General features: G+C 41.8%; 1 protein-coding gene across 1 annotated transcript in view; it reads right to left on the reverse strand.

Annotated features, from left to right (window-relative positions):
- lrp8 (low density lipoprotein receptor-related protein 8, apolipoprotein e receptor) overlaps positions 1–16,243 on the reverse strand; it is a 148,174-nt gene that overhangs the window by 44,071 nt on the left and 87,860 nt on the right. Inside the window, 1 exon segment of the mRNA XM_053430020.1 lies at positions 12,381–12,509. Coding sequence (XP_053285995.1) covers positions 12,381–12,509 — 129 coding nt within the window.

Consider the following 16,243-nt stretch of genomic DNA (forward strand, 5'->3'; position numbering starts at 1 on the left):
CAGCTGTCCGATCCCCTGAGGCCTCAGGTACCACAGTCCACCTGATTTTACCTTTAAAAACACATTTTTCACATTGTCGTTAAACCAGAAGGTTTCCAATGCTCCAATCTCCCATCACTGAAGTGCCTCCTCAAATCCACAGAGAGCACGGGGGCATGTCATCCTCGTGTTACTTCAACCCCTTCATCCTGTCACCTGGCTACATCAGCGCTGACACATGTCAAGAAGACCCCGGATCGATGAGTCACTCAAGACGGCCTCTCAGCTAACGGACCAAAACCCATTCCAGGAAGGAGGAGGAGGAGATTAGGGAGGAGAGAGAGGCGCTCGGGGGAGCACATGGGTTGGTGGATCCATTGATAAGTGTGTGAGTAGCAGTGTCCTTTCCCACCACCTAGAGGGATCCATCACTGGGAACAACAGACCAGCTAATGTTAGAGCAGATACAGACAGGAGAGGAGAGATGGTCAGATGTGAGTGGAGACAGTTTAGATGTGATGGGGTCACAGACAACTGACGTGGTCACAGTGAGCGATATGTCAAATACTGATATTTCTTGATGTTTCAGAAATCCTGTGATCCAGAGTTCCACCCTCAGTCGTATTCAGAGGAAGAACTATCTAATAAATAAGACTCGAAGGGAATCCGATAGTGTTTTGTTAGATTCTTGACAGTTATAGTAATTAAACATCCATCCAGTAGATTATTCTACCAATTACAGTTTTAAATAGGCAATCAGTAATCTGGACATTAACCTTCTCCGCCACTGGGTGACTGTTTAACTTCAGCTCTCTGCCCATCCATCCACCAGTACCTCAACTGGACAGCTAATAGATGGAGCAGGGAGATAGGGTGAACCTCTCTGACCTTGATCTGAAGGACAATTGAACTCTCCTGCAGCACCAGGGTATCACAAGCAGGTTTGCATGTGCACACACACACACACACACACAGGAGAGTAAATGTAATCTCCAAGAAGGCACATTTAAACCAGTGCACTCCTGGGAAAGGCTCCCTAACACATAATGTAAAAAATAGACCCACACACGCACACACACCTCACTTCAACCTTTGTCTATGAGTCACTGGGTTTAATGTTTCTGGAGCGTGGAATCCAATCAGACTCTGGTCTAACATGTCGGCCGCTGAGCCATGATGCAGGAGTGTGTACGGCAGCACGCACAGGGACACACACACACAGCTCCACCCCCACACACACACGCCTGTCTACAAACCTTACTTCACCAGGTGCTCCGGTGGAAAAGCAAGCTGAGGTTCACAGATTAACTCCAACGAGCAGAAATGGAAATAATACATTAATATCACAGCAGCGTGCAGAGTGCTGACCTGGGACCAGGAGCGCAGCATGCTAACTCCACAATCAGCTGAGAGCAGGCAGCGGCACCTGCAGGCGTTTCCAGAGGAGACTGGGACTAATGGGCCGGAGAGCAGACAAGCAACATGCTCATCTACACTATGGAATATCAATATGGACGCCTTATTTTTCATATAGGATCATCAATAAAACAAATCTGTGCTGACTCAAGCATGAACTGTCACAGACACAAAATTTAATTGCAAAATAATCGCAATCTGTTATAAATTAATGAGGATAAATGGGGGAACATTTAAATTCCATGTCCTCCACCTTCGTACACGTCTTCATCAGGACTGGAGTCAAACAAATATCTTCATATGAAGCTGGACTCTGAAGTTTCCAATAGTTCTTCTAGTTCAAAAATAACTTGTGTCTCTGTTGTTGCGTGACCCGTCACTTCACCCACTGCCTTCTCCACTGAAGAGCTAACCTTATCCAGCAGGATCCACAACACCAACACAAAGGCAAAATGTCACGAACCCAGGAAACAGGGATGTTATTCCTCTGAGCTAAATTCCGTTTCCAACAACAACAACAAAACAATTTGCTTCTTCCTTCTCCTCTCGGAGGTAAAATGAAATATTAATCCTTGTTAATTTATGGTACTGAATATTTGTTCAGCAGGTGGAGCGAGAGCAACATACATTTCAAACTGTTTTATATACAGGGATGTTAGATATACAATAACAAAATAGTTAACCTGCCACTTAGTCGGAGTCGTAACACTGAGGAGTTGTGGGAGGAAGTGGGGGAAGGAAGTTTTGGATTCTGCTTTTGATTCAACACATGCTGAGGAGTGGGTTGTGCACAACAGAGCTCCTTGTGTGTGTCTGTGTGTTTGTGTGTGTGTGTGTCTGTGAAGTCAGACATAGACAAGTTGACAAGCAGTCCCTCTCCTGGGCTCACAAAGTGTTTATCAGTGCTTTGGCTACATTAGACCTTTGAAGCATTGATGCGAGAGGCTGGAAGCATGAGCACGTACGTGCACACACACACACACACAAACACACGCACACACACACACACACAAGCGTATACACTTGTGACCAGCAGACAGACGGGCCCTGAGCACTCAGGTCTTTGAGTTGCTGTAACATAAAAGTGATCCTCTTTTCCTAATGGAATAGACAGAGAGACAGTGTGAGGAGAGATTGAAAACACAATAGATTCATCACCGACTGACAAACAGAAGGCAGCCTCACTTTCCAGCAGCCGGTCCGACCGACGGGGGTTTACCAGGAGCAGAGCGGAGTATCGCCGGGAATCTAACATGTCACTCATCTCATCAAGTTGAGAGGAAAAGAGAGAAAGACAGTGAAGACAGAGTCACTGCAACACTCATTGTGTAACACTAGCTCAGTGTTTTCCATTTAAATCACATTACACAGGATTTAACTTGTCTCGATGGACCAAAGCCACGTCCTCGGGGACTCAAACCGATGTTGCAGCTAACGACTCGTCTTCTCTGTTTGTCTCTCAGACGTGCACATTAGTTTGAACTTGGGTTTAAAGAAGTTGCTCTCATTGCCAGATACATAACAGTCTCAGTTTCAACAAATTCTAGCAGAACTAGGCTCTAGATTTCTTTGCACGATATTGTACGAGTTTAAATTGAATTAGAGGCGGAACGATGTCGATTTTTTGGGGCTGTGTGTAAATTAAACACAAATTAAACCAAATTTCTTCTGTAAAATTAAACTTTTCATATCAGCAAACATAAACCTCTGATACCGATGTGTCTGTGAAAAGCTCACATTGGCCGATATTACTGGCCAAGCCATGAATCGGTCAGGCTGACCTCTAACACATCTCTATCCAATAACTACAGTACAGTATATTAATTAGAATCAATAAACAATCACAACCTATACTGGCTTTAACTCCATCACTCCTCCTCCACACAGAGACTGTGAAGTCATCCATGCTGGTTGGAGTCTTAAGTGTAAAAACATGTCAAACTAAGAAATAAGACCCGAGTGAGGAGTGGCAGTGGAACCCAGAGGAACCGAGCAGCTTAGAGGACGAGAAACATGACACAAAACTCACTGAGACACTCAAACTCGATGGAACCTGATTGGTGAACACCAGGGACAGACTTTCTCTTCATGATGAGACTGGACTGCAGGGAATTTCACACAATGTACACACACTATACTCACACACACACACCAACAAGGACAGGGCACTGAATATACCCAGGATATTTCAATAGCTCAATCAATGTGCCATCTGACAGCAGTTAAGGGTTGACTATTACCTGCAATCACAGTGGATAGGATGCCTGTGTGAGTGTGTGTGTGTGTGTGTGTATGTGTGTGTGCATGTGGAGCGTGATGGATGTCCTTGTGTGCCTCCACATGCATGTGGGCGTGTGTGTTGACATAACGTGTGGATGCCGTTAGTCACATTTCATCAATCCATATTTCACAGGGTTTTAGCCATTAAATGTAAAATGTGACACGGCCATCGCTCTGTACACGACTCCACACAGTCCTAAATCTTGTCAGTGCCTCACCCCCTCACCCCCCCCCCCCACACACACACAGACAAACATAGTGTACCCCTGTCCACAGCATATATAATAATTGCATAACTCATTGCATCCACTCACACAATTGTCCACTGGTGAATCTATGAATACGTGCTTAAGATCGGTCATTTCTGATTAAGTGTGATGATAATATCTCCACAATGAACATTCAATCTCCAGTTGCACCATGGTTGCAGCATGATAATTATGTAATAACCATCTAACATTGACTCATCATGACAGACCCTCTGTGTGTAAAAGGCAAAGTCAGCAAAATTGTTATTTTAGCACTTGCTCCAATGAAAATATTATTATTATTCAAAAGAAATCCTGCAGAATATGCATCTCACTCATGTTCATAGATTAAAAAAATGTATATTTGATTTTCTTTAAAAAAAACATATATCTGCTATTCTGTATTTGTATATTTGTTAATTTATTGTGTGTAAAGCTAAATTTGATTGGTATTATTATAAAATATTATTTCATTATTTCATCAATCGTCCATAATCAGTGACATCAAACTGTCTCTGTTGGTTTTCAGTCTTTATTTCTGCTCCAAACATTTGTACCCTAACACCATGAGCAGCCCACGTGACCAGGCTGAAGTATGCTGGGTCTCTGGTCGGCTCTAACTTACTGGGCATGAAAGCAGCATCAGATCCCCCCCCCCCCGCCCCCCCGTCGACTCCACGTGAGACTGAATGTACAGAAGTGTGTGTAGTGGAGCGCGGAGAGGACGAGGTCGGGGGTGAAAGAGGAATGAGCAATGTTCTCAAAGCTCTCCACGAAAACGGCCCAGTGCTCGGGTGTGAAGTCAGTCCGCTCGCCTCCGGCTGCACAGCGAGTCTGTTTGTGTGTCGCACTACACCTACGCACCCAGCGCCAGAGCAGTCAAAGGATTATAAATGAAGGGGGAAGTAATGGGAAGAAGCTCTGAGACAAGAGGCTCCCGATCTCTGTCTGTGTAGTCACCTTCTTCTAGTGGAAGCGTGGGCGAAGCCAGATAAAAGAGGACGAGCACACAAAAATCACTACAACCACACGTTCTGCAGTTTTCTCGTATGCACACAAATATCCACTCACATACTACTGTATTTGTTATGTGGGTGGACATTTGCTCATCCTATTTGATCTGTTATCAAATAATGGAATATAGGTTATATTTACTATAGCCCACAGCGAGCTGGACTACAGGAAGTTGTGTTGTATCATTTGGAAACTGTGCAGTAGTGATCACGGCGTGGAGCAAAGTATCGAGGTCCAATCAGGAGTCAGTCTCAGCTGGTAATTGTGATGTTTCACTCGTTTTTTCAGGGCATCACTAAAACCGAGCTTGTTGGAAACTTGACATGTCGACTAGTTTTGTTGGTCCATGTCCCCCTCCCTAACGGGGAGGAGACTGGCTTAAAATATATGCAGCCAGCAAACAGGGAGCAATGAGGATTTGTTGTTGTTATGTTGTGTATCTTTATATACGGTTTATGGTGTGCGTGCAAAAAATGCAATTGAATTTATTGACAAACTTCACGTACATATACTGTCATTTTGTTCTCTACCGTCAGTCTGATTCCACACACACACAGAGTTGACCCCCCCCTCCGCCCCCCTATCATCATACACCAGCTAACATGGGCATCGATCTCGCAGCAGCTTGTTGTCATGTAACACAGCTGCTGATGTGAAAAGAGCAACAGGTCCCGAGGGCTCGCAGGAACCTCTCTGACTACTGTCCGTCTGCCTGTTTGTGTGTCCACCCCCCCTCCCCCACACACACACACTGTCTGTCCTCACCCACTGTGGAGCGAGTGATGAGTTTGCAAAGAGAGAAGAAACAAAACTGACCACATACAAGTAAAGTAAAATAAAGATATATGAAAACATGCTGACGGATATTAAAAAAATACACAGTGTGGGTGTCCTCTGGCTGTAATATGTCTTTCCAGAAACCAGTGGAGCAAATGCATTATGGTCGTGTGCTACAACGATACCTTAATGTATCCCCACTGTGCAACTGCATCACTGAACCCTATTGAGCCAACATCTGGATATGAAACTGGAGCCAAGTAGGCTGTGATGGTGTAATAAATCTTACTCCATGATGTTTGCATGTTAGCATGTTAGCCACATTGTTACCATTCCAGTATTTTTGAATTGCTCTAAGGACCAGAAACAGCCTGTCTACCTGTGATGGAGCTGCTGCTGCTAGCACCAGGAAACTTAGAAGAAGGAATTAAAGAAAAGGACACAAGTTAAATGGTAAGAAAGATATGGACATAATAAATAAAATAATTTAGAAAAAGTGTTTTTAAGAATATTTCTAACACAAATACAAAACATTTAACACAGTTTTGAGAAACTAATTCCCTGTCATACGACCCTAACAAACATTTTGTATCTGTAAACTGTCCTCCATGACTCACCTAATCCTGTGAGCGTCTGCTGTTAATTTACAAGCAGCCTATTAATCTACACAGTCCAATTTGTTCTAATTAAAAGTTGATTGGTGAGCAGGTAAAATATGAACAGTAATTGTTTAGTTTTAAAGCTTCACACATGGGGGGGGGGGGGGGGGGGGGGAAACAGCAGCAAAATTAGTATTCAACAAAAGAAAAGAGGGAGGCCATCCTTGATGAGAACACCTCCTTTACATAAATATGACAAATTATCCTTTACCTATACACAAACACACACAAACACACACATGTACACACTCACACCCTGGAGGGTGCGTACACACAACTAGCTTTGGATGTTTGCCTGAACAAACACGATTTCATATTAACATAAATTAAAGGCTCGTAAACTTTCTTCCTCTTCTAAATGTAATAACGAAGCCCTCTTCCTGGATGCATGTTTTATTCAACATTTGGATATGCTCAATTAGCATCTCTAATTAACGCAAGCTGTACTCCAATTGTAGCGTCACCGGGAGAGAGACAGGGGAGGGAGGAGAGGAGAGGGCATCGGGAGGAGGAGGAGGAGGAGGAGGAGGAGATGGATTCAAAAGGGAGCAGGGGTTGAAGACAGCATGTTTCAAAAAGGAAGTTGTTTGTTCTCTGGGTGTTTGTGGGTGGAGCAACATTAAAAATGCAAACCTTCTACGCTTCTGAGTGAACGTTACAGTCAGGACGTTCATTATGAAAACGTTCATTAACACGCCAGCGTTAATACGGTATGAACTTTGGCCTCTAGGGGTCGTTCAATCAAAACAACGATTGTTCTGTGAAGCAGCAAGGGATCATGGGAGTTGTTGTTTACCTGACACGACTCAGGGTTCACAGATGAGGAAATTAATTAAAGTTTTATACATGTTAGATGAGAAACTTTTATCTTTACTGATCTTATGTCTTTATAGCAGAGACGAAGCCACCGGAAAAGCTGATATGATGCAATTAAGAAACGACCAAAAGGAAATGTGAGAACACAAATAAAAGTATATATAATATAGATTTAGTAGTTTTGAGACATTTTAATGAAGCAATCCTAACTAATAGGGTTACATCTGTTGATCTGTTTATTTCAGGGCCTATTCCGGTTGTTCTACTGGAGCATTGATGTGTTTGTGTCTTTCCATTACTGATAATCTTGCACGCTGCTGTGCGGTGGAAGTGTTGTAAAGCATTTGAGTTGTTCATTATCAGACCGCTCTGTTACAAAGCTGTGTCTGGTGATCAGCGAGCACGACGCTCATTTGTTTTTTATATCTCCCTCTCTGTAACGTGGAGAATCAATTTTACAACAATAATAAATGTAAGTGCAGCAGCATGATTAGGTTTTTACACTGCAGAGACTGAGCGTCGGCCTGATTTATCTTTATACCTCCTCTGTTTTAATAAATAACACGGAGCGGAGGAGAGGAGGAATCAGATGAATGCTTCTGATTTATCATCTTTCTTTCCCACGTGGTGATGAAGTGTTTGTTTTTCCCATTTTCAAAAAATTTCCCATTTCTCTTCTCTCAGCTTTGTGCTTTATCTTGTGCCTAATGTGATTTAGTTTTTGTTTAGAATGATTGTTGCCACTGTTTGATATTAAGGCAAATCTAAGTCATTTGGTGCAATTGTTATTTTTTTAAAGAAGGAAAACCATTTCATTTTGGTTGATGGAAGAAAGCTGAAAAAGTATGATACCCCTTTTTCCAGATAATTTGATGCTGTTTTGCTTTTCTCTTCAATTTTGTAATAGTCGCACAATTGGAACACTTTTAAAACAACAATCCTCTCCATAGAGACCTCAAAGCAAACGTTGTATTATCTGGCATTACACACTACAGGGGGTCAGTCGCTCAATGAACTAGATTCATGACAACTGGCCCATAAATATATATTATTTACCATTATGATTAATATTTCATTAGGTTTTTCATTGAGGTTTTCTTTGAAGTTGTCCACTGTGCAGGTTTGCATGGTGACTTGTTGTCTTGCACAGCCGGGATATTGTCAACATCATCTACTAACCTACTTTGTGAGGCAGTAACAAGGTGACGTGTGGTTGCACACCTGAGTCCTGCCACAGCTCCTCCTGGATTACCAACCCCAGCTTTAAGCTTTGATATAAAGGGAGTGGATCCAGTGTGTGTCTGCTGAAGTGGACGTTCACGTGTGACCTCAGATAAAACAGGAATTCATCCAAGCACCTATAGAGCGTCTTTATTCTTAATATTCAAGACCACCATCAGATTTAAATGATAGATCAAAAGCAGCTCACTACAGGTTATCACACACATACACACACATATATAAATATATATATATATATATATATATATATATATATATATCCACTCATCCTCAAAGCCTCAGGCAGAAAATCAATTATCATCAACACCCCATGTGAAATATGTCAGAACTGTAATAACCACTTTATTTTCTGCTTAATTAAGAAGCAGATGCTCACACAGGTCAGACACATGAAAGGGAATGGACTGAACACACAGTCTCTGATCGGCCAGTGGGTCAATACACAGGAGTTTAAAGAGAATATGAAAGTTCAGGTGCCTGTGATGTGAAATCACTGCTGATTTTCATGCTGTTTCTATTTGACATTAAGAAAGACACAGAGATCAGAGAGACAGTGTGGGAGCAGTGCAGCAGCAGCTCAGGTTAAGGCATCACACTGGTATGTGAAGTTGTAAATAAGCTTCATGGATAAAACAAGTAAATAAATTAAATATTTCTTTCAGCAAAAACTGTGAACAACAGTGTTGTGCAGGATGTTGGTTACCTGCAGTTCTATCGTTGATCTGATTCTGAGAAACAACATTTACTCTTTTCTGTTATCTTTTGATATTTTGACAGTGAAAAGAAAACTGAATTAATTAATTAAACAAATAAACTGGTTGCTGTTCTGGTCCTTGTTTCTGTGATGTTATGTTAATGTTCTGACTCATTTGGGTTTTTATGTTTGTGCGCCCTGGATGGTTTTAAGTTGAGATTGTGTTGTAAATATAAATGTGGCCACAACGACTGCTGGGTGTTGTCGATAGGCTCCCGTCGCTGTTTCTATAAACATGTGGCTGTAATAGATGTTAAATAAATCATCACTCCTGCTGTCATGCAGTTACATAGTGGAGGAGGCTCAGGTCCCTTAATTGCATGGGAGCTTGCCACAATAATATGGTATTTACAATATATTCAATATCTGTATGGTTTTGTGTTGAGAAGAAGTGCAAACACTTCTTTGTTAATTAAAAAGAGGAATTATCCTATTTGAGAGTGTATTAATATCCAGTAGCAATCCAACAGTGTGTGTGTCCATAATCACACATGTTGCACTGTGCACACATGCATTTTGTGCATCACTCTCAGTGTGAGAAGACACAAATGTCACAGTGCCTGAGGGATCATGGGAACATCATGGAAACAGATGCATCTCAAACACACGTTCACAAACAGCCGTGTAGTTCTATCCTTGTGAGGACCGCAGCCTGCTCCTGCAGCACAGTGAAGCTGCTTGTGTGTGATGTGGTGGGTGTGACATCACAGACTGTCTATACCAGAAATGTAATCCAAACTTTTAATTTCACCCACGTATATGTTCAGAAACTCCCTGTATATATACATTTTAAGTGTAAAGGGCATATATGACATTCAATCTATAAACGCCAAAAAGCTGCTGTGTGTGCACGTGTGTATTTGTGCGTGCGTGTCTGTCACAGGTTGAAAATCGATAACACTGGGGGCCTGTTGTTTACGCAGATGGAAATCAATGCCATTTTTAAAGCTTGGATACCTGCTGCGGGTGAAACGTGACAACAGTGTGTACTGTACATAATTATGCAAACATGTGTGTGTGTGTGTGGATATTAAAGGGTTTGAGCTTTTCTATAAAGCTTTGTGATTGTGCGGTTATTGATTTCTGCTCAGCCAAACACTGAAATCTGACATCTAATCTTTCTAACCAAGATGGAAACAGGTTGTGTGCTTCCTTTTGAAAACAGATTAATGAAAAGTAAGTAGACTGCATTCGACATCTGACTGAACTTTATTCTGCTTTTTCTTCATACTGCCATGTTTAATTCTGACAGTAGAACAGAGACAGAATCTTGATGCATGTTTGGGAGAAGAGGGTGAGACCGAGCTCCAGTTCTGTGTTGGGGAAGGACAGGAGCACTACGATTGGCTGATTCGAACCGGACTCTAACCTCTTTCACACACATTTATATTTTTATATTATTATTAATTTCAACCTGTTTAAACACTAAGGATGAAGGTGTGCACAAAACACTGTATTCTGTGACTTCATTCACAAATACAAAGCCCCACTGTAAAATGCCTAAATATCTTGGGAGACCACAGCCATTAACTAACTTATTAATATTTTAATTACATATTAGACATATTAGACACAATGTGTTTGGGATAAATAAATGTATCTTAATCTTAATAAGGTCGAGACTTAAGAACCAAAAGAAACTTGATAACTTGAAACCCGACACAAAGTGACATCAGAATAAAAAAACTAAATCGGGGCAACTGTCGGTGTCGTGAGCTGGTTGCCCTCATAAATAAGATAAATAACTGGTTTCTCTTCTGTAAAATACTACTGGTCCGACTCTCCCAGTCTGCAGAGTGAGTTACCTGCTTATACGTATTCTCTCTTTAAGAAACAGCCCAGAAACACGGATGAGATAGTGGGAAGAAAAAAAACAAAATCATGTTTGACATCTCCAGACGCATAACACAAGAAAAATATATATATAAATAAATGAAGAGATGAATCATCTTAGCTTTTCAGCAGGTGTGAGGTTGAGTTTAAAATACTCCCGGTTGCGCAACAGTAGAGGTGACACACTAGAAAGTACACCGGAAAAAATAAAAACTCCTACTCCTGATTTGTATTTATGATATCGGGGGAAAACTGCAGCTCCCACTTCAGGTATTTTTACATATTATTTTACATCTAAACTTAGACTTTGTCATCACCCCGGGGTATAAAGAATCTGTCAAAACACATCCAGCAACACAGAGATGCCTTAATCCTACATTTCTAGAAATATTGTCGGATGGAAGTTTTAGTTTCTCAAGTTTCTTCCCTCGTCTCCCTGCTTCTCACCTCTGACATCACAACTTTAGTTTTTCTTTGCAGTAGAAGAGTTTGCACAGACTTCAATTTGCACAAACTACTTTACTATAACTCTATAAACTCTACTATTGAATTTACATCAGTTTAATAACTGCAAAACAAATAGCTATTGAAAGCTATAAGACAAATGACAAGTCCAGTCATCGTGAGTTGAGTAAAAGTTCTGATGATCATATCATTTGTATTGTGAATTGATCAAAGAGACAACAAGCAGTAAACAAACAGCCGCCTGCTCTGAGAACTCTGGATTAACAAATTATGATTTAACTTATTGCAAAATCATTTCTTCATCCTCTGCAGCCGACACCCAGTGAGGAGTTCTGAATAAAAACTCACTCTGAAGATTCTCAGTCAAATACAGGACATTGAAATTTATCTTCTGTATTAAAAACAAAAGAAAGACGAACTTCTGAACTTGAGTCGACTTGTTTGAAAACTTTCCAGACTGATGCCCTCAGTGAGAGACATGAAAGCAAAGGTGAGATCAAAGCATCGACTGAATATAAAGATGGACGACAAGACAGCCATGTGAAGCCAAATCATCTGGATCGCCCCCTAGAGGCTGGCTGCAGTAAAGGTCATAAACCCTGCATCCTCCATGTTGGTGGACGGGACACAGACCAAAACACAAAAAGTCAGTCAATACATGTTAACTACATATGTCTGTAAGTTTGGTTATAATTATGAAAATTGGGAGACTGACTCCTGATTGGTCGACAGTGACATCGCCAGAACAAGATGGCGGCACCTGTGTTTGGAATATTTTGGCTCAGTGGGAGGAAGTGGAGATGCATCGTCCATCTTTATTTACAGACGACTGCTCGAATAAAACAGTTCCATGGTATTTTCCATTCACCCCCCCCCCCCCCCCCGCCACACACTCACCTGCGGCGCACTGGTCCTCGTCTGCACCGTTCTCACAGTCCCTCTCTCCATCGCAGCGCCATGACAAAGAAACACATTTGCTGGCAGCGCCTCCGCAATCAAACTTCTCCGGCGGACAGGTCTGTCGGCCTGTTGTGAGGGGGGCGGAGGTGAAAGGGACAGCGAGGGGGGGAAGGGAAAGAAAAATGGACAGAGAATGAGAGAAGTGTGGGGGGGAGAGGAGCAAAGAGGGATATAAAGCGGCAGGGAGAGGAAAATGAGAAAAGAAGCAGGGAGGAGGCAGAAGATGGAGAGAGAAGGGACAGCCAGTCAATGAAACAGTTTGATAACTTAGTTATCTTGTTTCTTGAATCGATTCCCCCTCAAAGCCCTGCAATTAAAGCAGACACAGAGCGACAGGGGAACAAAGAAACAGGAACACTGTAAAGCAGACACACCAGCCAGGAATAAAAAATACACAAAGTGAAAAACAGAAGAGTATTATTTGGTGTGTGTGTGTGTGTTTGTATCCCTCTACGTGTTAGATGTGCTTATTTTCATATTCTCTTCATTAAATGACTCAACACTAAGCATGCAAAAGCTCAGAGTACATTAAAAAAATGGTCTAAGACATCATCTTAGAGTTATTTGGATGACTTGCTTTTCACATACTGCTTAATATAACGTTTTCTCTTCTTTATGATCCCTCATCAGGGCTTCACAGTGTTACCACCCACACACACACATTCACACACACATTCATACAGTGCATGTGCAGCACTTTCTCTATTACACATCACTCACACTCTGCCAGCACCGCGAGGGGTGTCAGGGGCAATTTGGGGTTCAGCATCTTGCCCAAGGACACTTTCACAAGCAGAATGAGGGAGAATGTTGAGACCACCGACCCTCTGGTTAGTGGACGACCCGCTCTGCCTCCTCAGCCACAGCCCCCCTCGAAAATGCTCTATTAACACATCAATGGCAGGAAGCTACCATGCAAGGATCTGGCCCGACCAACTGAGGCCACGTTGGGTTCTCTGTCTGTCCCAGGGACCTTATAGGTGGACATGAGGAGATGAAGGATTGAGGAAACCCTGTGGTTCATGGACAACTAGCTTTACCTCCTGAGCCGTAGCCAAAACATGATGAGATTGGTCAACAGTCCATATCTCAGAAGTGTTCAGATTAAAATGGTATAAGTGGAGAAAAACTGCAAAATCCTTACATTTGTTTTGAGGACAAGCAAACAAAACACAAACGACAAAAGCAAAACTGAAATACATTAGAGCACAGAGATTAAGGGAGTTGTTAATCATTTTGATTATTAATTGTTTAAGTGATTTTTCAAAGCAGTCTTCTGTTCAGCTTATTATGACTTGATGAATCTCTGGGCTTTCAATGTAGGGAAAGTTAAAGTATCGTTGTTTTTTAGACATAATTGATCTATTAATCAAGAGTCTTTTCTCCATGTGAAAAACATTTGATAAAGAAATATTTTTTGAGTGAAAATCACTTTCTCACACAGAATGTGTGTGTGTGTGTGTGTGTGTGTGTGTGTGTGTGTGTGAGAGAGAGAAAGAAAGTGGTCCCTCTAGATAAAAGCCCATTAGCAGAGGGAGAAAAAATACAACTGTTCAATCCATCAACTTTAAACATTACCCACAACAAATACACACACTGGGGAATCTTACCCAAGATCATATTGTACAGCTGTGTGAAACTCAACTCAATCAATTATACATCTTTGACCACAAACATTCTTCTCTGCAAACAAGTGTGTGTGTGTGTGTGTGCGCTCTCATTCACCATTCTTTTTATTTATTCAGCTCATATTAAACAGTACTAAAAACAACTTCCTGCCATTTCACAATATATATTTTACGATGCCCCTTGTGGAGAGATTCAGCTTTGCATGGATTTCCTCCAACTGTGCACAAAAGGTTTCCAGGTACTAAAAAAGCGGCTTCTTGCATTTTATTTTCCTATTTGTCTCTTCTCTCTTCCTCTTCTACTCTTTTACTGATGTGGATCTTTTTGCATGAGCACTTCCCTGTCAAGTCCTCCCTCCCTCTGAACTTCTGGCTGCTCTTCTTCCTCCTGCTGCTGAATATCAGGCTCTTGTGAAAGCATCTTTTCAATGTGTCTCCTCTAAATGAAGTTTCCCTTGACCTTTACAGAATAAAAGCCTCCTGCAAATCCCCTTTAAGAGAGTGAATAAGCAAGCACCATATCAGCAGAGTGTGGTTATTACTTCCAGGGGAGCTGAATGGACTGTGTGTGTGTGTGTGTGTGTGTGTGTGTGTGTGTGTGTGTGTGTGTGTGTGTGTGTGCACTTGTGTCTTAGATTCTCTTTTTGTCCATGTGATGATTATTATGAATACCAATGGGAGGTCTCAAATACGCTGTGGGTGTGCGTTCATATGACAACATCTACATTACTGTTCAATCAATTTAAACGTGCACCCCACAGATTCTGCGATATCACACTGGTCTCACGTTTCACATTATCTATCTTTTATAAGAGACAGCATGTTTTCGTGCGGGTCAGCACATCCAGGGGTAACCACTGAGACTCTCTCAGTCTAATAAAAACCTGCACACAGAAACACGACTCCGGGGATCCAGTCCGCTAAGTGTCTGATTGACAGCTGGGTTAAAGGGATGTAATTTGTCTGACTGACCATTTGAGGCCTGCGAGTCGGGGAGGCGGAGTCACGGATCAGCTGCCAATCAAGGAATTGAATTCAGATGAGCAAGAAGAAAAAAAAGATGGATGCACTGACGTTGATTATGCCAAAATAAACTAGATGCTTTTCACCCCAGGGGAAATATTCAGAATATGAAGAAGCTATTTCCAACTTCGTATTGCTAAAGTAATCATGTGTGATGATTAAAATCTGTGTTCAGCAGCTGTGTGTTGACTTTAAAGTGATACGCATACATTCATAGAGAGTATGAAAGGTGTAAGACAGTAAAAAACAAACAAAGAGCAGCAGGAATACCAACTAAATTCAGTGATTATGAAGTATAAACTAATAAGTCGATAGGATAGTTTGTATTTTGACTTTGCCAGTCCAGATGGGGATGGGGAATTGATACTGAAGCTGCAGTCAAAGGTTTGTTGGTCACCTTAAGTCAGCAAGGATGAGTATTAATGGAAGTTTTAAAAGTACACTGCAAAGATTATGACAACTTTTCACCTACTAGAGGTCAAGTGCTTTAACTGACCCCTATCCTACCACAGAGAAGTATGTAAACATATTCAGATGCAACAACTTATGATCATAGTACAGCTTTTATCTGTGTGCATAAATGTTGTTGTGTTAACATTAAAAAGGGATTATTCAATTATTATAAATACTACAAATCCTTCCCTGAGCTGCCAGGGCATTTAACTACATTCAGGATTGTCCAGACTTTGCACTGAATGAATGTTTCATGGGCTATAAAACTCCCGGGGCACAGAGACAAACACCGGGCTGTTAGCAGCCAGCTAGCCTGTCCACTGCCAAGGCCGACAGCGCCTAACAGCCGAGGAGCTGATGCTAGCCGGTGGAGCTGCTGGGTGGCGAGCAGTAAAAGAAAGGGATTGGTGGACATGGCGGCTTCGGTGTGTTTGTGGATTATTTAATAAGGTTGCAGTAATTTGCCTTAGAAAGAGGCTAGAGGATCAAATGTGTTACATAAATAGTTCAATATGCTTATAACATGGATGCTGTATACTGGCGCTGTGACTGCAGAAAACGCCTAAAATGCATGTTTCCCACTGAATTAGAAGAATCTGCGGCAGTAGCTGTGCTGGGGGTGCGTACATGGCAGCATGGAGTTCGCTCTCAAGAGCAACAGGAAAGAGTTCACTCTCCCTGTCTGCCGAAAACTGC

Source organism: Pleuronectes platessa, chromosome 9 (assembly GCF_947347685.1).
Source record: "Pleuronectes platessa chromosome 9, fPlePla1.1, whole genome shotgun sequence".
NCBI classification, from domain to species: Eukaryota; Metazoa; Chordata; class Actinopteri; order Pleuronectiformes; family Pleuronectidae; genus Pleuronectes; species Pleuronectes platessa.